Source organism: Clytia hemisphaerica, unplaced genomic scaffold, assembly GCF_902728285.1.
Source record: "Clytia hemisphaerica strain Z4C2 unplaced genomic scaffold, Clytia hemisphaerica genome assembly, whole genome shotgun sequence".
Lineage (NCBI taxonomy): Eukaryota > Metazoa > Cnidaria > Hydrozoa > Leptothecata > Clytiidae > Clytia > Clytia hemisphaerica.
In genome coordinates, this window is record NW_027103852.1 from 1,154,192 (window position 1) to 1,179,712 (window position 25,521).

The 25,521-nt window shown below is 34.7% G+C and overlaps 5 protein-coding genes across 6 annotated transcripts in view; 4 read left to right on the plus strand and 1 right to left on the minus strand.

The window, feature by feature from the left end:
- The window catches only part of LOC136807980 (dehydrogenase/reductase SDR family member 4-like), a 47,807-nt gene that overhangs the window by 11,594 nt on the left and 10,692 nt on the right, over positions 1–25,521 (minus strand). The window contains exons 1-4 of one of the 2 annotated variants that reach the window (XM_067064608.1): positions 15,329–15,444; positions 14,913–15,090; positions 14,023–14,100; positions 13,770–13,793 (exon numbers count right to left, since the gene is read on the minus strand). In XM_067064608.1, the coding sequence (XP_066920709.1) occupies positions 13,770–13,793; positions 14,023–14,100; positions 14,913–15,090; positions 15,329–15,390 (342 nt within the window). In that variant the 5' untranslated portion in view covers positions 15,391–15,444. Of the gene's footprint in view, positions 1–13,769; positions 13,794–14,022; positions 14,101–14,912; positions 15,091–15,328; positions 15,445–25,521 lie in introns of those variants that run through there. The other variant, XM_067064609.1, reaches the window with a different exon arrangement.
- On the plus strand, positions 487–3,432 carry LOC136807978 (uncharacterized). Its single transcript, XM_067064606.1, has 5 exons — positions 487–592; positions 1,305–1,547; positions 2,043–2,170; positions 2,726–3,219; positions 3,381–3,432. The coding sequence occupies exons 1-5, from the start codon at positions 532–534 to the stop codon at positions 3,406–3,408; spliced, it is 954 nt and encodes a 317-aa protein (XP_066920707.1). The 5' UTR covers positions 487–531; the 3' UTR covers positions 3,409–3,432.
- LOC136807974 (uncharacterized) lies at positions 3,533–7,001 on the plus strand. Its single transcript, XM_067064601.1, has 7 exons — positions 3,533–3,878; positions 4,038–4,165; positions 4,337–4,841; positions 5,059–5,186; positions 5,346–5,850; positions 6,077–6,204; positions 6,571–7,001. Exons 1-7 carry the CDS (start codon positions 3,533–3,535, stop codon positions 6,931–6,933), a joined length of 2,103 nt encoding a protein of 700 aa, XP_066920702.1. The 3' UTR covers positions 6,934–7,001.
- LOC136807976 (uncharacterized) lies at positions 7,821–13,751 on the plus strand. Its single transcript, XM_067064604.1, has 7 exons — positions 7,821–8,095; positions 8,513–8,640; positions 9,559–10,054; positions 10,836–11,243; positions 11,974–12,172; positions 12,734–13,044; positions 13,498–13,751. Exons 1-7 carry the CDS (start codon positions 7,990–7,992, stop codon positions 13,617–13,619), a joined length of 1,770 nt encoding a protein of 589 aa, XP_066920705.1. The 5' UTR covers positions 7,821–7,989; the 3' UTR covers positions 13,620–13,751.
- The window catches only part of LOC136807975 (uncharacterized), a 17,630-nt gene continuing 9,258 nt past the window's right edge, over positions 17,150–25,521 (plus strand). Inside the window, exons 1-2 of the mRNA XM_067064603.1 lie at positions 17,150–17,319; positions 21,530–21,760. Of these exons, the coding sequence (XP_066920704.1) occupies positions 17,259–17,319; positions 21,530–21,760 (292 nt within the window). The 5' untranslated portion in view covers positions 17,150–17,258. The remainder of the gene's footprint in view (positions 17,320–21,529; positions 21,761–25,521) is intronic.

Below are 25,521 nucleotides of genomic sequence, written 5' to 3' on the forward strand. Positions count from 1 at the left end.
GTAACAAAATACAGAATAAATGTTTTGCACTGTTTATCTTTTTTCAGGTGTATTGGTGTTAGCAGGGAAACAAAGGGTCACGATTGACATGCAAATTTTAACCCGGTAGACATTTTCGTTCATTTGATACTGGAAGGAAGACGGTAAACTTGATTCGAAAATTTGTTATTTCTGTATTACAAAAGGACTCTTGAAAATTAAGGCTATGTTACGACTGCCTTATTACACTTATGTAGCTACTTAAGTTATTAACGCGAATTACTTACCCTTGCGTTAATTAAAACCGTTTAAAAAATTTGGGCCAAGGTGATTTTCCCGCTTGTAATACTTGATTATTTATATAAATGTAATACAAGATAGTCGTAAGTAGATAGCCTAACGCCAAGATACTGGATTCACTTTTGGCTTAAAGTCTATACAGAATACAGATTTATTTTGTCTTGGCTTAATATCATCTTGTTTGGGTTTACTTTTACCATATTTTCGAAAACGTGAACGATAAAAAAAGCATAGTTCAATAAAATAATCAAAATGGGCTGGCTCCTAGTCCTTTTGTGTACCATGTTGGTTCATCAGCATCAAGTAAAGTCAGGTAATATTCTAGTACTGGTATTTGTAAAATCATTTTATCTTATAGCAATATATTTCGTCTATTGCCCTCTATGAAACATTATTATAGAGAATTACAGTTCAGGCACAAGGGCCTCTAAACCGTTCTTGTACAAAAAATATTTATAAAATAATATAATTTTTCACGAGGGCTTCCTCGTACCCTCCATTTAAAATAAATCATGCAGTCGTCAAGCCCTTTTAATGCCCTGTGTATCCGAGGCTTATTCTTCTCCCATATTTTTCTTATTATTTAGGCTGGAATTTATAATTCCAAAGCCTATAATTTTTAATGGAAGCTCCTTCATCTTTGTTATTGAGCAATTTCGGGTGTTAATTTGTTTTCCACCTAACAAATTATTCCAAACCCAAACTCTTAGCAATTCGCAAACTTAAATCGTTCGTTCACAATTTTAATCATTCTTAGTTTATTCATGATTTTGAATATTTATGTCGAGCTTTGCGTTCTACTTTTAAAAGAGGCAAGTTAAATCAGAATCCCATGAACAATAGACCTTTTCATAAGTTACGTCACGAACATCACTTGCCTCGTACTCAAACAATTTCCATGGTAATTATGTCCCTTGAGACATTAAATAATTTTTAATGCAAAAAGAAGATCTGGTAAAAGTTTTTCTATAGTGAAAAGCTATACACTTTCAATCATATTTCTACATCTCATATTCTTTATTTAGCAATTCATCCCAGTCATTCAGCAGAAATAATCGCACCATCCATTCACCAACACAAAACTCCATCCAACTCCATGAAGGATTTGCTATCTGTAGCTGGAGTCAAAACGTCAGAATCTCTTCAAATGACGTCATCAATTCAATCCAATGCGATGTCGATTCTACCAACAACCTCGTCAGCAATAGATCTGCCAAGTTCGTCATCAATTTATGCTCAACCAACAAATTGTACTGAACATAACGGATGTGAGTATATTGAAACTACAAATATTATTTAGCGAGGGTCTGATTTTGGCCCCAGGGGAGGTATTCGAATCAAAACGACCGTACGTGTGGCCCAAAATTACAGTGCAGAGAAAATGAATGTAGCCAAATTCGAATAAGTTTAGGTTGCATTTTCTTGACCATTTTAAGGCAAATTATGGTCAGATTTTCCAAATTTTACACCCTTTTTCTTGATCTTTGCTCATTTTGACCCTTACAATGCACTTTGGGAAGCGTGGAAAAAGAACCCTTAATGGCCGCACGTACGGTATGTCGTTTACCTTGAGAGTTCGCATCCCCGGGGGCTTTGGACATTATCCGAATCAAAAATTGCTCCTTGTCCGACCCAAAATTCATTATTTTCAAGCTAAGGCAGCCCTGGTCGAATATTTTCGTCCTTTAGTCATGTTTAGCGACAAGATTCAATTATGAAGTCCGAAATCTTTTTATGCTTGTGTTTTTGACCATATTTTCCAGGTTTCATTCCGTTCGGTTCATATTTTGGAGATCAATTTGTACAAGCTGGTGACGATGTTGCCACTTGCTTTTCATCCTTTTCGAAAGAATTCCCATTATTCTCAACAGCTAACAGATCCAAAATTTGTGTAAGTACACAGTCAAATTTGATAAATATTTTGAAAAAATGATGCACAATTCATGGAGTTCTAACGTAACTTTAGAACGTCATGGTAGAATTAAACTATTTACTCCATGTCTTAAGGTTATTGTCACTTGAACAAATTTGCTTGTCTCTTTAGATGATAAACCGTTATGAGCAAAACCTTTTACACGAACTCTCTATTCCATATTTACCTTTCCCATCGATATCTAACCTATTCAGATCCCGGTAAAAATTAAAAGTTGTATAAAGGGCTACTTTATCGACCGCCAGAGGCGGTTTCTCTCATAGTGGTACGCCAAACTCGTTTTGTCTTGGCTCATTACTTTGAAAAAGCAGAGTAAACAAAATAATTTCTCAAAACTTATGCTCGCACGGCACCGAATAGAAAAAATTTCTCTTGTTTAAAAATGCTGTGTTTTAAGCAAATGGTATAAGACATACGTTAAATAATGTCCATTAACTAAACCCTAAAAACTGCAAAATCTTACAAAACATTTTAACAAACCTTTAAATGATTGAAAAGGTCTATTGATTTCAGATTAACAGTAATGGTTACATCACAGTGGACCATCCAAGAACAGACACAAGAGCATCTTTGACCTCCTACATCTCAGTACTCGTCCCATTTAATTACGACATGAGAAGTCATGGAAATGATATACTGTGCCGCACCACAAAAGATCAAACTACATTGAACTCGATCGACAGAGATATTTCACTTTCAAAATCTGCTCCATCTTTTAAATCAAAAGAAGCAATTGTCATCACTTTCAATAACGTTCCTTATTACGATAATCGAAACATCTTATTCCGTTTTCAAGCTATCATAGCGACCGATTACAAAAAAACATACACTATTTTCAATTATGAACGTATGGATAACCCAGGCTATGACAATATCGGTTACGCTGAACCAGATGGAAAGGTCTCGTGCACACCATATAAAAGTTTTAACCTCAATGGAAACACACTAACTCTTCGTTCTCCAAAAGATTCCCATTATTTTCAACAGCCAACCGATCTCAAGTTTGCGTAAGTATTTTACATTCCAAGTGAGTTCTTAACACTTGATGTAAACTTTGAAATTACATTTTGAAGACTAAATCCTGTAAGTGTTTCTTTGACCCGAAATCAAATAATACCTGTCAGGAGCAGAATACTAAGAATTCACCAATCAAATTTTCATTTTTTAGATTAATAGCAATGGTTTCATCACAGTAGATAATTCAAACACAGACACGAGAGCATCATTGACTTCTTATTACTCGTCCCATTCAATTATGACTTGAAAAGTTACGGCAGAGATATTCTCTACCGCTCGACAACACAGCAGAATATATTAAGCATGATTGACAAAGATATATTACTTTCAAAATCTGTTCCATCTTTTAAATCAAAAGAAGCAATTGTCATCACTTTCAATAATGTTCCTTATTACGATAAGCGAAACATCTTATTCCGTTTTCAAGTTGTCATAGCTACCGATTACAAAAACACATACACTATTTTCAATTATGATCGAATCGATAATCCAGGCTATGGCAATATCGGTTACGCTGAACCAGATGGAGAGGTCTCTTGCACACCATATAAAAGTTTTAACCTCAATGGAAACACACTAAGCACATCTTCCAACGTTGGTAAACCTGGAAAATTTGTCTTCTTGCTGACCAATTGCACGAATGACAGAGGTAAATTAACTTGTTTTGCAATGCTAGTAATATCTCATTGATCAATAAAAACAAATATCTTTAGTTGCTGTATCATGAGTTAAGTTGGATGTAATTGAATATAAATTTCTCCCATATTGGCAAAAATATAAAACGTATCGAAAAAACCTTGTTTTTCAGAGTTCATTCCTTATGGACAATCCTATGGTGATCGTTTTGCTAACGAAGGCGACAGTTCTTCAACTTGCTTCTCTTCGTTCTCCAAAAGATTCCCATTATTTTCAACAGCCAACCGATCCCAAGTTTGCGTAAGTTTTTTACATTCCAAGTGAGTTCTTAACACTTGATATCAACTTTGAAATTACATTTTGAAGATGAAATCCAGTAATGCTAACGAGTGTTTGATCAACCCAATATCAAATAATACTTTTCAGGAGCAGAACACTAAGAAATTGACGAATCAAATTTTCATTTTTTAGATTAATAGCAATGGTTTCATCACAGTAGATAATTCAAACACAGACACAAGAGCATCATTGACTTCTTATTACTCAGTACTTGTCCCATTCAATTATGATTTGAAAAGTTACGGCAGAGATATTCTTTACCGCTCGACAACACAGCAGAATATATTAAGCATGATTGACAAAGATATATTACTTTCAAAATCTGTTCCATCTTTTAAATCAAAAGAAGCAATTGTCATCACTTTCAATAATGTTCCTTATTACGATAAGCGAAACATCTTATTCCGTTTTCAAGTTGTCATGGCTACCGATTACAAAAACACATACACTATTTTCAATTATGATCGAATCGATAATCCAGGCTATGGCAATATCGGTTACGCTGAACCAGATGGAGAGGTCTCTTGCACACCATATAAAAGTTTTAACCTCAATGGAAACACACTAACCACATCTTCCAACGTTGGTAAACCTGGAAAATTTGTCTTCTTGCTGACCAATTGTACTAACGACAAAGGTAAACCAATTTGTTTTGGCATGCTCGATTTTTCTCTCCTGTCTTTTCGACATTTCAATGTAAGATATATTTCATTGTTAACATTGATCAATAAAGAACAGGTACACTTAGTTAAGCCATTCTGAAAAAGTTGGCTGTAATCAAATTCAAAATATTTCCCAAATAAATTTTTACATTAGTAAAATATGAATACTATCGAAAAAACCTTGTTTTTCAGAGTTCATCCCATATGGACAATCCTATGGTGATCGATTTGCTAACGAAGGTGACAGTTCTTCAACCTGCTTCTCTTCGTTCTCCAAAAGATTCCCATTATTTTCAACAGCCAACCGATCCCAAGTTTGCGTAAGTTTCTTACATTCCAAGTGAGTTCTTAACACTTGATATAAACTTTGAAATTACATTTTGAAGACTAAATCCAGTAAGTGTTTCTTTGATCCGAAATCAAATAATACATTTCAGGAGCAGAATACTAAGAATTTACGAACAAATTTTCATTTTCAGATAAATAGCAATGGTTTCATCACAGTAGATAATTCAAACACAGACACGAGAGCATCATTGACTTCTTATTACTCTGTACTCGTCCCATTCAATTATGACTTGAAAAGTTACGGCAGAGATATTCTTTACCGCTCTACAACACAACAGAATATATTAAACATGATTGACACAGATATATCACTTTCAAAATCTGCTCCATCTTTTAAATCAAAAGAAGCAATTGTCATCACTTTCAATAATGTTCCTTACTACGATAAGCGAAACATCTTATTCCGTTTTCAAGTTGTCATAGCTACCGATTACAAAAACACATACACTATTTTCAATTATGATCGAATCGATAATCCAGGCTATGACAATATCGGTTACGCTGAACCAGATGGAGAGGTCTCTTGCACACCATACAAACGTTTTATTCTCAATGGAAACAAACTAACAACATCTTCCAACGTTGGTAAACCTGGAAAATTTGTCTATTTATTGACCAATTGCACGAATAACAGAGGTAAACCAATTTGTTTTTTAATGCTTATTTTTCTGTCAATACTTTTCTACATTTCAATGTAAGATATTTCATTGCTAATTGATCAATAAAGAATAGGTACCCTTAGTTAAGTCATAAAAAAAGTTATTCTGAAAAAGTTGTTGGATGAATCAAATTCAATGGTTTTTCCACATAAATTTTTACATTAGTAAAATATGAATACCATCGAAATAATACTGTTTTTCAGAGTTCATCCCATATGGACAATCCTATGGTGATAGTTTTGCTAACGAAGGCGACAGTTCTTCAACCTGCTTCTCTTCGTTCTCCAAAAGATTCCCATTATTTTCAACAACCAACAGATCCCAAGTTTGCGTAAGTTGTTTTTCTGGGGAACTTGATTTCAAAATTGTGTGAAAAAGATTTCTGTTGCACTCACACTAACATCTCCTCTGAACTAAACTGAAATAGCATCAAGAAAAACATAAACACGCCTTTTGTTATATAAAAATAGTGTACTTTGGGGTGAAGGGGTGAAATATTCTTAACATATTCTTACTACCTTAGACTTGACTTTTATAGAAACATGAGAAAAGACGAATTTGGGAGTTTGGGACTTTTGAGTGCACATTGGGAGATAAAATTATATTTCTGCCTCAAAGTTTCAATGGAAGTTTTCTCTCGTTTTCTTCTAAAGAATCAGTATGGAATGTACTTGATTTTCTGAACTTCTAATTTCAGATTAGCAGCAATGGTTACATCACAGTGGACCAATCAGTAACAGACACAAAAGCATCTTTAACCTCCTACTACTCAGTACTCGTCCCATTCAATTTTGATATGAAAAGTCGTGGGAAAGATATTCTGTACCGCTCCACAACAGATCAAAATACATTGATGTTGATAGACAGAAATATTGGACTTTTACATAGTCAGAAAAACACTACTTCATCGTTCAAATCAAAAGAAGCAATCATCGTAACTTTTAATAACGTTCCTTACTACAATAATCGAAACATGATATTTCGTTATCAAGTTGTTATAGCTACGGATTACAAAAATACATATAGTCCGGCGGCGATCCAGGATCACCCTTACAATTAGTAAATATGGGTTTTTATTTTATTTTCCCATCATATGGTCCCTTGGGACCCCAAAACCAGTTTTTGCCAAGCTGGCAAAGCCGGGGAAATTTTTTTATGGGGGCTTGAAGGGGGTAGGGTCATTTTAGCCTGAGGGTCCTTAGAAAGTCGATTTTTGAAGTTCTTATTTAGCTAAAACTGATTGTGCCATCAGATAGAGCTTGAAGAGTAGATCTCCAAAATGGGGTCATTTGTCTCATTTGGCGGACTTAGTCCCCTGGAATTGGCCGATACGTCTTCAAAAATGCAATATTTTGTGCTGACGTCAGCATTTTTGAGAAAATTTTCAGCGAAAGATACCAATTTTAACAGATGCGTCTCGAAGTGTACTATCGATTAGAGGGGTCATTTATAAGGTTTCCTAGGCTAGATCATGAGATATTTGAGTTTGAAATTTTGCTGACTCAGCGTTTTTCAACGTTTTTGGCCCTTTTCTGCTGAGTCAGCAAAATTTCAAACTCTTATATCTCATGATCTAGCCTAGGAAACCCTATAAATGACCCCTCTAATCGATAGTACTCTTCGAGACGCATCTGTTAAAATTGGTATCTTTCGCTGAAAATTTTCTCAAAAATGCTGACGTCAGCACAAAATATTGCATTTTTGAAGACGTATCGGCCAATTCCAGGGGACTAAGTCCGCCAAATGAGACAAATGACCCCATTTTGGAGATCTACTCTTCAAGCTCTATCTGATGGTACAATCAGTTTTAGCTAAATGAGAACTTCAAAAATCGACTTTCTAAGGACCCCTAGGCTAAAATGACCCTACCCCCTTCAAGCCCCCATAAAAAATTTCCCCCACCTTTGCCAGCTTGGCAAAAACCAGTTTTGGGGTCCCAAGGGACCATATAATGAGAAAATAAAATAAAAACCCATATTTACTACTTGTAAGGGTTGATGCAAAAAAGCCCTTTTCGCCGCCGGACTAATACACTATCTTCAATTATGATCGAATCGATAATTCCGGCTATGACAATATTGGTTTTGCTGAACCTGACGGGTCATTCGCTTGTAGAATGACCGAAAACTTTGACCTCAATAGAAGTCGACTAACAACATCTTCAAATGTTGGGTCACCAGGGAAATTCATTTTCTTATTAACAAACTGTAACTTAGAAAAAGGTAATTCTGCTTTATATATTGGTTAAGAAATTTAATCAGGAGACTTATATAGACTCAACGAACAGCGAATTTCGCCGATCCAAGTAACGATAAGAATTCACATGTCTAAAAATCGGTTTGGCTTCTCTCAAGTACATTATTCACGCTAATCAACGCCGGCCTAGAATCTAGAATTCGCCGGCGTTTATTTTCCATTCGCTAGCCTATCAGAAACAAAACAAAACACATGGGCTAAGTATAAACTGCAAATATTTTGGACAAGACTTTATTTAAGACAAATGTTTTAAATTTTGCTGCTGCGTGTAGTACGCCGAAAATATGAACACCTTTTTTCATCCTAACAAATCAAGTGAAATAAGATCTTTTTCAGTTTTACGATCTGTTACGATTACTTATCTTTCAATTTATCTTTTAAAGCATCTATTCCATTTGGTCCACAATTTGGAGATCAATTTGTACAAGCTGGTGACGATGTTGCAACTTGCTTTTCGTCATTTTCGAAAGAATTTCCATTGTTTTCAACAGCTAACAGATCCAAACTTTGTGTAAGTATAATATTCGTTAACAAATTTTCCGCCAATGTCAGTTTCCCATACTGTAGGCTCTTCAAAACTATTTTCCTTGTTTGTTAAGAGTAAGTCATATAACTATTGTCAGAAGATAGAAACTCACTTTTTAGTCATATATCTAATTAATTTAGCTGACCCTTATTCAATCTAAAAATACCTTAACCCTATTCGTACTAAGGGTGAAACTAATGTTAATAGCTCCTGAAATAATAGAGCTTTTGGCATGAAATTTTTTGTAAATTCCTAAAACTTTAATTTAGCTTCGAAATAAAAAAATTTGACCATCTAGAAATTTTCACACCTTAAACATGATGGCATTTCTGACAGTAAGGTGTCACGAAAATTGACACATTTCCAATACAAATTTATTTTTATGTCAAATATATCGTTTAAACCGTAATTTTTTGAATATTTAGGATAAAATAGGCATTTAGATTCAGGGAACTTTTTTCTTAAACCCTTGTTTGTTTGTACAATAACTTTTTATAAGAACAAAGGAAATTTTCGGTTTTTGCTCACTTTGGGCACGATGAATTTCGTCATCAAAAAGATTTAGGATACCTTATAATGACAAGGATCTGGTGTGTCAAATTTTATCCAAAAAATACCAACTAGATCAAAAGTTAAGTGGTACAGGAAAACCCCCCCTTAGTTTTGAACCACCCCTAAAAGCCAATTATGAATAGGGTTAAACATAAAACAACGATCTTTCAAAATCATACCTTGAAGGAGCTAATTTTGGTGAATTTTGACAAAACTTTTAGTCCAAGATTGAGATTAGTTCGAATGCCTCTCATCACCCATAGAGAAAAACTACGTAGAAGTTTATATAAAAGGAAAATGAGTTGTTACTAGAACGTTTGTTTTGAATACTTATTCTTTGTTTGATACTAGATAAGTAGTAACGGATACATCACTGTCGACCAACCAAAAACCAGCGCAAAAGCTTCCTTAACTTCATCTTATCCAGTGCTTGTTCCATTTAATTACGATATGAGAAGTCTTGGTAACAACATTCTGTACCGTACCACTAAAGATCAAAATATATTGAATCTTGTTGACAGAGATATCTCACTTTTAAAATCTGTGTCGTCCTTCAAATCAAAAGAAGCAATCGTTGTAACATACAATAACGTTCCTTACTACGAAATCCGAAACATCTTATTCCGTTATCAAGTCGTCATAGCTACGGATTACAAAAACACATACACTATTTTCAATTATGATCGAATTGATAGATCTGGTTATCACAACATTGGTTTTTCTGAACCATCTGCGTGTAATAAATCGATAAATGTTCGTTTCAATCTTACTAAAAGTAATCTGACAACTAATTCGAATGTTGATGTTCCTGGGAAGTTTGTCTTCTTGTTAACAAAGTGCAATAAAGGTAAGAGAATAACGGAAAGTTGACGAAATTTAAGCCATTTAAGCTCTAGTTAAGACGGCAGACTTTCCGCCCTACATATTCTAACCCTTATTCTAATTGTGAATTAAAGTGGGCAAAAAGTTGGTTGTCTTAAGTCAACACATTGCCCTCTTTCGACGTCAATGCAATGTTTTTTTTTCAATCTTTTCGAAGCAAAGATTTTAACACCGACTTTCTGCCCACTTTTCCCCTAATCAAACAATTAGAATAGGCAGAGCAGAAAGGCGACCGTTCAAACTAGAGCTAACGTATCCTACGATTATTACAATTATTGCTTATACAGAATTTTTAAACAAAAGAATTGCACAAAATTTACGAAATTCTTTTGTATATTCTACTCTGTCAGTGTTGAGGCATTCCTCAATATTTTCTGGTATTTTGGCAAAAGTTGTCTTTGCGAAATTGAATTTAAGATCCATACAATTTTTACCAATTTGACCTTCGTGGTAAAGTAACGGTGTTCAGAACTCGGGTCATAATTGCTGGCCTTAATATTCTAAAATCTACCATCTATTTTAATGAAACCTTTTCATAAATTTTGTCCGGAACATCAATTACCTTGTATTCAAATAATTACCATGGTGATTATGTCCCTTGAGACATTAAATGATTTTTTTATGGATACGAAGTAGTTTTAATAAAATCCGCTGGAAGTTAATCATCATGACAATAATTTCAAAACGAGGCAAGTGATGTTCGTGACGTAATTTATGAAAAGGTCTATTACCTCTTTTGGTGACAGTTGTTGTGCCCACACCTCCACCCGAGGATATGCTCAAATTAGAATGTCACTCCAATGGTTTCGAAGCTGGATTCAGTTTAAAACAATTATCAGTAAAGACGGTACCCTACTCTATCAGGTTTTCTGGTAACAATAACTGCAGCTCAGTTAATAAGACTTCGGTAGGTCGGATCAGAAACGGAAGACTTTGGATTGGTTCAAATTATACCGAATGTGTAATCAAATCGTCTGAAGAAAATGATAACATTGTATTTGTACAAAAACTTATTTTGGAATACAAGGCCAAACGACCAGTGCATAGTTCACCGATCAGTTTCGGGTATAAAGTCAAATGCTATTTGAAGCGCAAGGTCAAAGAGAAAATGAATCTTGAAGTCGAAGATGAGATCCAGAACTATCCGTCAATCAGTGAGTATTTAAAGGAAAAAATATTGTTGAATTTTTTTTTTAGGTGAATGAACGAAAAAGTTTTTTTCGAGGGAATACAAATAAGCGGATGGCTGGAAAATATTAATTTTGCGGTAATTTAATTTTGCGTTTGAAGGATATCTTCAGTGTTTTAAAATAAGCAATAAACCTGTTTTAAGCTCAAGATAGAAAAAAATTTGGGAAACAAAAAAAATTAATCAAATTTGGTGTGAATTTAAATTGAATGATGGTGTATTTTCGAGTAAATGCACCTAATCAACTTTCTTTCCCCTAAAATTTCTCCTTTTAAAAGGTATTGTTTCTTATAAAAATACTTTCTTTAAATATCTTTCTAAATCTGAAAAAAATTAATTATTTGCTAAAAATATTTATTGAGCTTCATGTTTCAACAGAAAAAAATTAAAGCATTTTGTTCGAATATTGGCCAAAATTTCATAAAATTGTCTTGATTGACATTTTGACGTTATTTTTTGGAAAAAAAAATGGTTCTACAAGTAACCATGTTAAAAAGGAGGCTCAAAGCTAACGAGTTTCTAATTCTTTCTGGATCCAGAGATTGTGTAAAGATTGAACTAGTTGATGTTGGAAATAGCTTTAAAAGAACTTGCCCGATGCTTAAAAGGGTAATTGAGGATCTTGAATTTCTCAGAAAAATTCTTTTAAAAAGGGAATGTTTGAAGAGGATTTTATTAGGATCCTTTTATTTTAGATGGTACATCAAATTTCCAACTGGAATTGAAAATGACTCGACCAGACAGCGACAAAGAACAACAAATGGTCACTATTGGAGATCGTTTGCGATTCACTTTAAACCTCCCAAACGCTCCGAAAGATGTGAAAACTTCACCTCAAAATTGTTACGCAACTAGAATAGATGGAAGCGGAAGATACGATTTGATTTCAAACAGGTACAACGTTCAATGTTTATCAAAAACCTCGATGTCAAATGAAGCGTGAAATCAAACTCGATAAAGAGTAAAACACTCTTTATATTTTCAGATTTTATCCAACACTTTACATCAAAGAATAATAATAATAATAATAATAGGCATTCTATCGCCAAGAAACACTATCAACAGAGGAGCAAGTTCAGCATTTTTTTTTTCGTGACAGACTTCACTAATTGGACTCCTCAAACTCCACAATTAAAATGCTCAATTATTGAAAAAAGGCTCTTGATCTGATATCTCATCTTTTGCTAATAAACTGTCAATTTGGTTGTGAAATTAATTCCTGAATTTGAAAACAGGCTCTTTACCCGATTGTCCAACAATTAATAAACTGTAAAGCTGATTTTTATCAAATCCTCAATCGAAAAGAGCCCTCTTTAATAATATCTTTACCATTTTGTAGATGCGTTAAGCCCGACTGTCAATAAAACAACTTATATAAATTGTCAAATTAGGCTATAAAATCAAATTTCAATTCAGAAAAAAGGATCTCTATCTTAAATCTCTATCATTTTGCAGATGCGTTAGTCCGAATGTCAAGGAAACAACTGTCATCACTTCACTGGCAACTTCTCTTAATCAATTTTCGTGGGAATTATCAGCATTCCGTTACTTCGGTGATTCAAATACTGTTGTGATCGTGTGTGAAGTTTTAGTTTGTAAAAACGATGCATTTTGGAGGTTGAGTGAAGAATGCAAAAGATGTGGGCAAACTTCCAATAGAAGAAAACGGAGGCTAAATGATGAAGAGGAAAACCAGGCTGTTGTTCTACAGAAAAGAACAGTTTCTTCAGAACCAATCTATATCATTGAGAAGCCACAGAGACAAGGTACAGTAAAGGAAAATTTCCATTTTTCCAATTAGTGCTACAAAATTGTGTATTGTAAAACTGCTATGGTTATTCTTTCAAATTTTTTCTATATAAGCCACTAAAAGATTTCCATTTAAGACTCCGAACTGAATTTTCTCTGAAACGCCATAGATCTGTTCAATTAGTGTGCAAAGTCGAAATTCACGCAAACTGGGTCCGTAGTATATTTTTTTTCAATTTGATAAGAACCATCATTCTAGCTAAGTTCCAGGATTGTTTACTGATGACACTGACTGTCACTTTAATAGAGGAAGAAATTTTGGCGGAAAGAAAATTCGGTGGGTTTGGCGGAAGTCCGCAAAATTCAATTCCTGCTTAAATTAATTTTTGCCTTCAAATTTTCCGGCAATCCGTCAAATTAGATTCAAATTAAATTTTTTTTGGATCACACACCAAATTAAATTTTTCTAGAACAAAAAGCACGTCAAAAAGACAATGGAGCGATACTGAAACCAACTGGCATAGCAATCATTGCAATTTTGGCAACTATCGTCCTCGTTATGGGTGCAGTTCTTATCAAGAAACGATTGTAAATTGATGTGAATCAAATTCAAAAAAGTTCACTTTTACTTTTACACTATATTTTTATATAAAATCAAAATGTTATTTTTAGGGAATTTATTTTGAAACAGAGGAGAAGAATAGAATGTAAAATTAAATAAAGTTCTCTCTCTCTTGCATACCTTATCCCATTGTTCAGATGTTGTCTAAAATGAAACAAACATAAGAAATGCACTTATACAAATAAACGCCCGGTTATAACTTAAATTTGTTTTTTAGAAAAAAAACTGCTAAAAACGGCTCTTTCAATTGAAATGTCCACTTTGCACATTCACCAACACTTTTCATAGAATCAAGTTACATGACAGTGTTTGAGTACAAACCGACACAACCAGTTGGCTTAATTGATAAAAAAGACTGTAATTGTGAACATACTTTGAGCAGTGGACCAAAAGCTGGACTGATTCCTGCATTGTTCACCAATATATCAAGTTGTCCATATTGTTTCAATGTCTGTTAGTGTTAAGAAAAAAAGGGTAACAATCATAAGAAATCAATTAACCTTTTCCCATTTACAAATAATAAAAACAAATACTAAATCCTGCCAAAATTTCAAGAATCGGCCATTCGCCAAATTAAACCCCCCCCGCCAAATTTAATGAAATTTTTGTTTAAGATAGAAATTATATGGAGAATATGCATTTCTTAGTAAAATACCACGTAATTTTTAATTCAACTGAGACTAAAAATCTAATTTTTCCACGCCAAAGATTAATCCAGTTGAGGTAATTTATTCCGGCTAATCTTCGGAAGATTAAATACCCAGGGTTCGAAAAATATCCCCGAATTATCAAAATTTTTTGAAAAATCGATTCCTGAGTTTCCCTGAAATTCTACTAATAACCTCTTCGCGAGATTAAATTTTCAGAGTTCAGACAGAAATCAAGAAATGAATTTCCCTGAGCTATTGATTATTTGATTCTAATAAAAGCATTCTTTTCCAGGTTTTCCAGTGATTGCCCTGATTAACCTTTTGAGTGAAAATCAAAATCATTAAATCACATGACATTGCTACTCGCAAAATCAAATCCACACAAAACTTTTGACCATTTTTAGCTGATTTTTAAGGTTCAAACGCGATATTGAATTCACGAGAATTGTTTCAAAACTTTGACTCGCAAAATTAAATCATGAGAATTTCACCATTATTTTACTTGTGAAATTTAATCGATCCATCACATTCACGAATAGAATATCGTATATTGACAAGCATTTCTAATGTTAACTCAAAATGTAATGAAACGGTAATATTTTAAGCAACTTACCAATTCCAAAAGTTTTGCTCTATCTTCTGTTTTACCAACATGACAAACACATCCTGAAACATCCAAACCTTTTGATTTCAATTGTTGAAGTGCTTCTTCTACATTTGTCTCTTTACGACTACTAATAACAACTTTTGCACCGTTTTCTGCTAAACCCTCTGCGATTGCATAACCAATTCTATGGATAAAAACGGAATACAAAACTAAAAATTCGACAGCATCTCGAAATCACTTGTTTTTTTATTTATGATATTTATGACGTAATGCTGTATACGGAAACACCGAAAATAGTGGATAATTCCGTATGAAACATGACGTCACGAGTATCTCGAATAAATCTCTATTTCATTTCAAAATCTTTTGAGACCAATTTCATACTTTTTGATATTTAAAAGAATGACAACATAAAAACATACCCAGCCGTAGAAGCGGTAACGATGGCAACTTTTCCTTCCAAACGTTTTGAAATTTGTGGCATCTTGGTCTGCAGTTTAGATGCCAACGATTTCTTAGTAATTTTTTTATGTTTTTTTAGTCTAAAAAGAATATTATTATATTATTATAGGGTGAAATAATGATTTTGACACAATAGGCTTTTTGTTGTGAATTTTGCTTTAAAGCCTCTTTTTCAACATTTTGTCAAATCTACTAGTCGGGCTAGGTCGCGATATATGTGTGTCTGAAAATCTCGTTGCTTTTTTAATGGAATAAACTGACGCACGGCAAGCGTCGTGTATGAAACCGGCAATTTCTTTCTCATTGTAAAGTAGCTTATGAATGGCCTCCCAGGAATGAGAAAGTGTAGTTGCTAAATGATTACAGATGTTTTTGTGAGATTGGACTTCATTGGCTCATGTAAAAAATTATTTTATTGTATTTTTTCGATTTATAATTAAGTATGTGTTATTTTGTCACTGTTTTACTGCTGGGGTTTTAAAATTATTCAATATGACATCTTTATCAGCAAAACGTCCATTTTTATAAATGTTTTTGAAATTTTATCTACAGGGAAAACTGTTCGAATTCCAAAAGCATCGAAAGGACGGTTTTGAAAAAATTTTTCGTTTGAATTTTGCTGACATGAGCAATTTTCAAAAAGTTTGCTTATTTCTGCTGATGTCTGCAAAGTTTGAAAGAATTTTGTCTCTTTTGATTTTGCTTCAAAGCTAAAACCTATTTAAAGTTTTACCACTGACACCTCTGTCTGTCTGTCTGTCTGTCTGTCTGTCTGTCTGTCTGTCTGTCTGTCTGTCTGTCTGTCTGTCTGTCTGTCTGTCTGTCTGTCTGTCTGTCTGTCTGTCTGTCTGTCTGTCTGTCTGTCTGTCTGTCTGTCTGTCTGTTCTATAAGCTGGGCCTTCACTCCCTGCGGGCTTCTATTTCTGTTTTGATACCCCTGTGTCACAGACCCGGTGGGACCCCTGCCCACTTGAAAATATGGCTAAAATTTCAAATTTCATACCCGTTGGAAAGAAAAAACCTACAATTTCAGCCCCCCACCCCTAGAAAATTAATTTTGTTTGCATCTCTTTTTGAACTCAAATGGGAAAACTTTGCACTCCAAGCTATCCCCTATGGGATACTTGATTATGCATAAATACAATATGAGATCAATTTTTCAGCGATTAACCCCTAGACATTTTCATTTTCACCCTTAAACACGTATGTTTTTCATCCATGGGGAAGCATCAATTTACCCCTGGACACGAAGTAAATTTTCAGATCATTTTTGATACGCCTGGAACCCCCGGATAGGGGGGACACTCACTCAAGGTAAACGTATTCCCCTTGAGGGTCCTTTTCTAAGCTTCCAAAATAGCTTTGTAAGGGTAGAAATAAGCAAATATGAGAAAAATTGCACTTTAAAGAGTGTAAAATTTGGGAAATCTGACCATATTGATTAACTCTGAATGACCAGATCTGTCTGTCGGAAAGGGGCCCGCCAATCGAGCGGGTGTTTTGTGTCATTTTAATATGAAAACCGTTATCCTTCCGTGTAAATTTTTCTCGCTGAAAGACGAGTTTGTTTTTTGCAGGGTACTAACCTTTGTGTGAACAGCATATACCTAAAATAAATACGATCTAATCATTTATTTGCTTTTCCTACGCAAAAGAGAATATATGAAAACGTTTTGAGTGCATCATTTGTTTACTTTTGGCAGGTGTATTAACGTTGGTAAATGAGCTAAAGAAACACGATAAGAATATGAAAGCTTTACTCAGAAGAAATTTCCCTCATTCAAAGACGTGACTGTGACTGTGACTGTTAATGTGACCATACACAAAGTAAAAGACATCAATTTAAGATTTCTTGACTACAATTTTTGAAACAAAAATCTGATAATCAAAATGGGCTGGTTCCTAGTCCTTTTGTGTACCATGTTGGTTCATCACCATCAAGTAAAGTCAGGTAATGTTCAATGCTGTTTATTTTTATAATTTAATTTGGATAATCGCGCTAACAACTTTTAATTAAAACCTTTTCTTTCCACATTCGAAAACAATGAGTGCTTATACAAATTCATTACACGTTTTTTTTTTTATAAGGAACCTTAACTTTGCTCTGAGCCTGGAGTTCCTTATTTTTACAGAGAATTTCAGTCTCAAAGTTCCTTATCGAGTTCCTTACTACATAGGACATTTTGAACTTGTTGCCCCTTGAAAGATCAAAATTTGGTCAAATTAGTCCCAATAAGGTACATTATTTTCAAATCCACTTATTCTCAGCCTGAGCAGTTCCTTAACAATTCCTTATTTTTTGAACCATTTTCAGCCTCGAGTTCCTTATAAACGTGTTCCTTATAAAAAAAAAACGTGTATTCAGATGATGGTTAAAAGATAAAAAAATTACTGTATAACTTTTCCTAACCATAAAACTGAAGAAAATCAATGTTTAGCTTTGCGGCCCTAGTACTCGCCAATTTAAAATCTTGTTGTTCTTGTACCGGTGTCACACAAAAATTTAACTCCCCTAAATAATGACTCCCCAGTCATAATAAACTAATAAATAGTGACTCCCCACCTCAAAATAAACTAGTAAATGAAGACTCCCTAGAGTTGCTATTTCCTAGGAAATCTTGACCCCCTTTGGTTTAAAATGACTCCCCTCTATTATCTACCTTAAGGTGGAGTCCTGGCCCGGGGGGGGGGTACTAGGGCAAGATGGGTTACGGGGATGCTCCGCTGGTCAGGGTACCTTTTATAACCTCCACGAGTCCCAGGTAGGGTCGCAAAAACACCAAAATAGAAAAATCAGTCCCTCGTAGGGTGCCTTTTTTTGGAAAATTTGGGGAAAAAGTAGAAAATTTGAGAAAATTTTGGAATTTCAGTCCCATTCAGGGTCACTTTTTTCGCAAATTTCGAGTCCCACGTAGGGTCCATTTTTCGAACCTCAGCGGAGCACCCCCGTCGGTCGACAAGGGTAGTACCCAACCCCCCCCCCCGGGAGTCCTGGAAATTCGCCTTTTTTTGACTTAGAATGCTTTTAACAAGCTTTTTCTGCTTTTGCTTTTGAGAACTTCATCTCGACTTACTCACAGAGTCACTAGAATCAATAAATGATCCCATTACTAGGTGATTTCTGTTTCAAAATGTATCTGAGATAAAAACTCTGTTGTGCAGGTGTGGTGGTTATCATTTTTCTAGCCTGGAGAGTGCCAATTTTCTTCATTAAGAAACTTTTGCCTGCGTACCTAGATTTATCTAATGAGGTGTAGTTTGTTGTACTTTTGGACTCAGTTTGAATTGACAACGCACGTTAAATCTTCCTCATTTACTTTCATTTGATGTTATGTATTGAGAAGACACCCTGCCACAGATTTTTGCAAACAGCCAACTACAGTTCGGTCAATGCCCGGGGGGGGGGTACTTAGGCAAGTGAAGGGTACGGGTATATTTTTTTTCCTAAGTATTCCTTGATTTATTCCAAAGGAACGTGAACATTTCGTTCGGCCATTTTTAAACAAGTTAGCAAACACATGTTTTGATTCGAGGCTCGGAAAACACGAGTTAAAAAACACGAGTTAAAAAACACGAGTTGCAAAAAACACGAGTTACGTTAAATGTGACGTCATCAATGGGATATTATGACGTCACAAGTAGATAATTTAACTCGTCAATTTATGGTGCACCATAATCTTACGAGTTAATTAACTCGTCAATTTATGGTACACCTTAATCTTACGAGTTAATTAACTCGTCAATTTATGGTGCACCTTAAACTGACGAGTTAAATTTTCATGAAACCAAGTTGGTCAAAAATTCTAAAATGGCAGTTAAATTATTTTTTGTGCCTATTTTTAGTTTAAAACTATTGGAATGGTAATTTTCTCTCATAATATTCTATAGTCTTTAACTGAGACAGAAGTTGACAAAAAGTATTTAGGCTGGCTCAAATGCTAAGGGGAAATGCAAAAAATAGAACTTTAACAAAGAGGTTACGATTCCTGAAAATATTCTTTTTTAGCAAAACATTTTAAAACTTTTTCGTACAATTATTTTTAAATTGTACTCGTAATGAACCTATTTTGACTACTAATAATTTTCAATTCAATAATCCCGGGGGGGGGGGGCAGCTGGGCAAAGAGACCGACGGGTATGTGCGGGTCCTAAGGGTACCTTTTCCAGTATGTTTAAAATGCGCTGTAAGGGTCGGAAAAACTAGAGATGCACTGTAAGGGTAGAAATTTCAGAAATTTTTTGAAAAATCTAGATATTTTGACCAAAAATGCTAGAATTTTGACCATTTTTTGCACGAAAAGGATAGAAAATTTTGGGGAAAATGCACTCTAAGGGTATGATTTTCACTGATTTTTGCTGCACTGTAAGGGTGCAATTTTAAAAGCCAATTTTTGGCCCGCACATACCGTCAGTCCGCAAACCCAGTGCCCCCCCCCGGGTCAATAATATATTGAATGTATGCCTATTTTAATCTGAATTTTAGAATTTTTGACCAACTTGGTTTCATGAAAATTTAACTCGTCAATTTAAGGTGCACCATAAATTGACGAGTTAATTAACTCGTAAGATTAAGGTGCACCATAAATTGACGAGTTAATTAACTCGTCAGTTTAAGGTGCACCATAAATTGACGAGTTAAATTATCTACTTGTGACGTCATAATTTCCCATTGATGACGTCACATTTAACGTAACTCGTGCTTTTTGTAACTCGTGTTTTTTAACTCGTGTTTTTTAACTCGTGTTTTCCGAGCCTCTTTTGATTCCCGTCCAAATCTCTCAAAACATTCGAAACATTCGATCGAACAGCACTGCAATGACTTCAGTTCTTTGGGGGGGGGTCATGATAAACTAGTTTATCTTGACTCCCTCGGCTTATTTACGGGGAGTCATGATTTACTAAGGGAGTCAATATTTCCTAGGAGATTTCTACTCTAAGGGAGTCATTATTTCCTAGTTCATTTTAACCGGGGGGGGGGTCAACATTTACAGGGAGTTAAAATAATCCGCTACACCGGGTGCACCACAAAAAAGTTTCCCTCTTTGAAATTAATTTTCTCGAAATCTAAAAATTTTAAAAGAACCATTCCTATTTCGTTGGAAAGAAGAAAGATAAACTTAAATTTTGATAGGTCTTTTATTAATTTCGATTCATTAGATCAAAAGTTATGCGCAATTGAATAAAAAAGTTACTTTCAGAAAGTGCTCGAAAACGTTAAAAATCGACCTATCAAATTTTTATTTTAAATTTGGCAATTACAATAGCCTTTACATGATTAAGAGTATTTTTCAATAACTAAACACGTAAATGTTGAAAATGAAGGGTCGAAAGGGTTTAAAATCTTCATCAAAATCAATTTAATTTACTTTTACCAAAATTTTCCTCAGGTTTTTGGTACTAGACTGGATAAAGTCTATGTTAGACTGGATAAAGTATATGTAAGACTGGATCTACCTCGAAACCCATTTTTGATGTATTTTAATGAATTTTACCAGATTTTTTGGCTTTTTTCGACAAATTTTCTTCTTTTCATTGAAATTCAATCTTTCTTTATAATAACAAAAGGTCATTTAGACAGCTAATTATCATTTTTAAATTACTGAAACGAAAATATTGATGTATCATGTAATTGCTTCTGTTTAATTTGATAGGTCGATTTTTAACGTTTTTGAGCACTTTCCGAAGGTAACTTTTTTATTCAATTGAGCATAACTTTTGATCTAATGAATCGAATTTGATAAAGGACCCATTAAATTTTAAGTTTATCTTTCTTCTTTTCAATGAAAGAAGAATTGTTCTTTTAAAATGTTTAGATTTCTAGAAAATTAGTTTTAAAGAGAGAAACCTTTTTGTGGCACACCCAGTACATCAGATTGAATTGTTACATCTGAAAAAATGCAAGTGCACAGACTGGAAACGTCTGTTTTGCGCTGTCAATTATTTTCAGTGAAATCTAAAGAACATAGCTAAATTTCCAATTCTAAATTTTTTATGAACAATTTGAAATACAAAACTTTGTTTGAATAAGTTGCACTTTTTTCCTACAAAGCGTCTCAACTACGAACGGACTACGAAATCAAAAAAAAAGAAAAACTATAAACGATAGCACCAAATTTATCAACCCTTTAATTTTGAAATTTCGCATTTTTCATTTTTTATAGCTTATCCAAATCTGTCGGCAGAAAGCATATCCTCGTCTTTTTCTGAGCTCCAGAGACGTCCGACTTCCATAACCGAGTTTCCGTCTCTAGCAGCAACATCAATGAAATCCCTACAAGTGACGTCGTCAATCCAGTCCATGATATCAATATCAGTTCTACCAACACCCTCGTCAGCAATAGATCTGCCAAGTTCATCGTCAATTTATGTTCAACCAGAAAATTGTACCGGCTGTAAGTGTGCTTGAACCTTTTCATATCCCATATCACAGCCATGGAGCTCCCCTGCCAACCGGTGAATATACAATTTCTGTTTTACTACATTGTTTTCCTTAAGCGATTTGCATTCTAAATCCACAATGTATCAATCCGCTTGGTTGCGAGTCACTGAGACAGGGTGTCTTTTCATTTTAAATTAGGTGGTAATTTAAGAGGTTAAGTTTTAGTTTAACTTTTATTTCGTTACGACGCCACGCCCTTTTGCGTATCTAGCTAGAGTAGCTTTGGTAGGCCGTCCGCCCATAGTACGCGCCCGTCGCATTTGCTCCTTTCGGTAGAATCTATATTGGTGGTTTAGCGCTATGACTTCGAGCAATGTTCCATTCGCAAAGAAGCTCATCTTACAGCGAAGACAGAGAAAATTATTATTTTTTTGTTGAATCTTCCAATATCTCTCAAGGCAGGCTCAAAACTATCATTGTTACTAAACGTAGAGAGATTTAGAGTATGAACATTCATGGATATAAATGTAGTTTGTGCAGTGAAGCGTACAATTTTCGTAGCACACGAAACGAAATGAGACAACATTCAAACAGTAACTTCTTTTTGGAAAAACTGTATGAAACAAACCATCAAGATATTATCAAGTATAACAATATCTGCAACTAAATTTGGCAAAGGAGATGGGCGGTGATGAAATGTTGGGTCGAGGTGATTGTTGCTGGTTTTTGGAGATGATGGCCAAGGGGATTGTCGCTGGTTTTGGAGAGGTTGACCAAGAGGATTGTCGCTGGTATTGGGAGATGTTGACCAAGGGGATTGTCGCTGGTATTGGGAGATGTTGGCCAAGGGGATTGTCGTTGGTCGATTGGAGGATTGGGACCATTGGGGAGGCTGACATAGCTTTGTATGGTCCCAGGTTATCATTTTGTTTAAATACTTTAAGAGAATGCTAAAGTTCAGTCACTTGGAACAAGGTGGAACAAGAAGAAGCAAGCCATATGGATAAAAAACTTTCAATATGATTGGTATGAACTCTACAAGATGTTTGATTGTTTGCATTTTGGATGGAATGTAACATATTTTATTTGGAATTAGGTTTTGCCTAATTTTTGGTGTTATGCAAGGGGCTCCCAAAAATAGGAACAATTTTATTATATTTCGCGATTTTAGTTGAGGGTACAATCAGGGTTGAAATATATTGGGACTTTTGGTTAATTCCTCGTTTTCAGCAATTTAAAGTTCGGGCGAAAAATTGGGCAAATTGATAATTTAATTCGAATATTTCAATTCGGGAGGGGTTTATAGACTTCCAGGCTATATTCTTAGCAATATTGGATCATTCTTGGACTTTTAGTTCCGCAGATCCTAAGTCTTAAGTCTAGCCATGAACATATAAACGACTGGAAGTGTGTCTTTGAAGCGAGCTTCGTTGCCGCCTGTATTTTAAATTTATTCCGTCATAATTCTATTTCTTTGAATTACTTACTTTAAGTGGATAAATTTTGGCGGGGATTAAATTTTGCGAATTTGTGAATTTTGCCAATTCGCCAAATTAAATCCCCCCCAAATTTAACAAAAAGACAATTATGTGAAAAATCACAACTTTTTAGTATATTTTGAGTAATTTTCACCCATTTCAGTGTGACAAAATTTCCAATTCGCCAAATTATATCCCCGCCAAATTTTACGAAATTGATCTATCGCCAAATTAAATCCCCAGTCGCAGTAAGCAAAGTATTCCCCTGAGGTATATCATCAAAATCCATTGATTCATTTTATGTTTTTAAGGGCATACTGGAGAAGTGGGACGTGGGACGGTGGGACGCTCAGGTGGGACGCTCGAGTGGGACGCTCAGGTGGGACGCTAAGGTGGGACGGTAGTGGGACGCTAAGGTGGGACGGTAGTGGGACGCTAAGGTGGGACGGCAGTGGGACGCTAAGGTGGGACGGTAGTGGGACGCTAAGTGGGACGGTAGGTGGGGACGCTCAGGGTGGGACGTAGTGGGACGCTAAGGTGGGACGGTAGTGGGACGCTCTCTCGTAAGGCTTTTGTATTTTTGCTTCTCTGATAATTATGTACGAGTAAAAAAGAACTCAATATGAGTAAATGAATACTTTCACAAACACATACATGATCTGTTCTTCAGTTTTCAACCTACACACAGGATTTCGGCCAAATATATATATTGATTTTTTTTTTATCATATAGTGGATGATAAACGAATAATAATAATATTCAAATTGGATGTTTGATCGAAAAGCTACCAAGCAATATGCGTGCGAGTCAGAAATAAACACCGGAAAATGTGTAATCAATTTCTGGCTCCTATCTTCAGGCTCATATTGTCTAATTTATAGAACAATTTTATATTTTCCCAACACTTTCAATCCTTTGCAACTTTGTCTAGGCTAAATCTGGGAAAACCTAATGGCCAGTAAAACTTTTTTTACCCCCTTTAATCATATATAACAGGTTTCAATAGGTTTTAGATTCTTCACACTAAGGTTTTTACAAAAGTGGTCCAGCAGCAGCCTGACTATATTTCGAAGAGTTTATATTTATTGAGAATAACAAAGTAATCATTCGAATCAGAGGGGTTTCCCCAGAACACGATTTGAATTCGGAATGAAAAGAAAACATTCTAATTGTAATAAAGGGCTTTCCCTTCCCCTCAGCATGAGTGGGACGGTAGTGGGACGTTCAAGTGGGACGCTCTTTTATTAGAATATTGTCTTTTTGTCTTTATAATTATTTAATGAAAACTGTGAAATCAATTTGGTAACATGATGCACAAACAAATGAAAATAAAACCAAAAAACTCAATAAAAATCCAAAAACAACTTTCAACGATGGACACGCGACTTTAAAAATCTTTAGCCTAGTCAACTTCATAAAATTTGATGAAAGAAGTTTTTGGGCGCCACGTGTATGTTTCACCTCACGGGTTTTCCCTTTCACGTGAACAATGTGGATACTTTTATTATTCATGCTGATGGTGTAACCCTTTGTTGTCGATTCGAATGTTTTCCTTTCATTCGAATTTTGAATTCGAAAAGTAAACATCTTGTCTCTGGGGAAATCCCTGTGATTGGAATGTTCATTTTTTATATGTAGTGAGGTCTGTTAGCACATAAAAACGTAAGAATACTTCAGATGGTGATTAAAGCATGAAATTTGGCACAGATGATCCTTAGAGGGTCTAAAACTTAATTTTAAACAGTAACACCAAATTTTTCCACCTGGCCACCTGCCAGATGACGTCATCAGGTGGCTGGTCAAAATATGATTTTATTGAAAATATTCAAAATCTGATGGTTCCAGCGGAAAGAGCATGAAATGCTGATAAAAATTGAGGTATAAAACATGCCTTGAAAATCTTCCTATCAAAAGTTTATGGAGGTTGAAAGTATTTTGATGACGTCATCATAAGCCTTTCCAGCAAAACTTAAAAAACCTCGTAATTTTGGTACAAATTGACCAAATTCCATGTTTTATACATGAATTCATATTCATTTTTACTGCTTTCAGTTTGCGTGTTTTGAAAGTTTGATGTGTGTACTCCGTCTTGGTGGAATTTTTTAATGGCATGAAAACAGAATATGCAATGTCTTTAAGAACAAATTCCTAAAAGGCTTTTGTTGTTCTGTAAATATTTCCTTTTGGATTAAGAAATTGCATCTTTTATTGTTCTAATGATTATAATATTTATTTATAAGATGCTTTGTTGTCTTTTTAATCTTTGTGTAAACTTGCATATGTTTTGCATACTTTC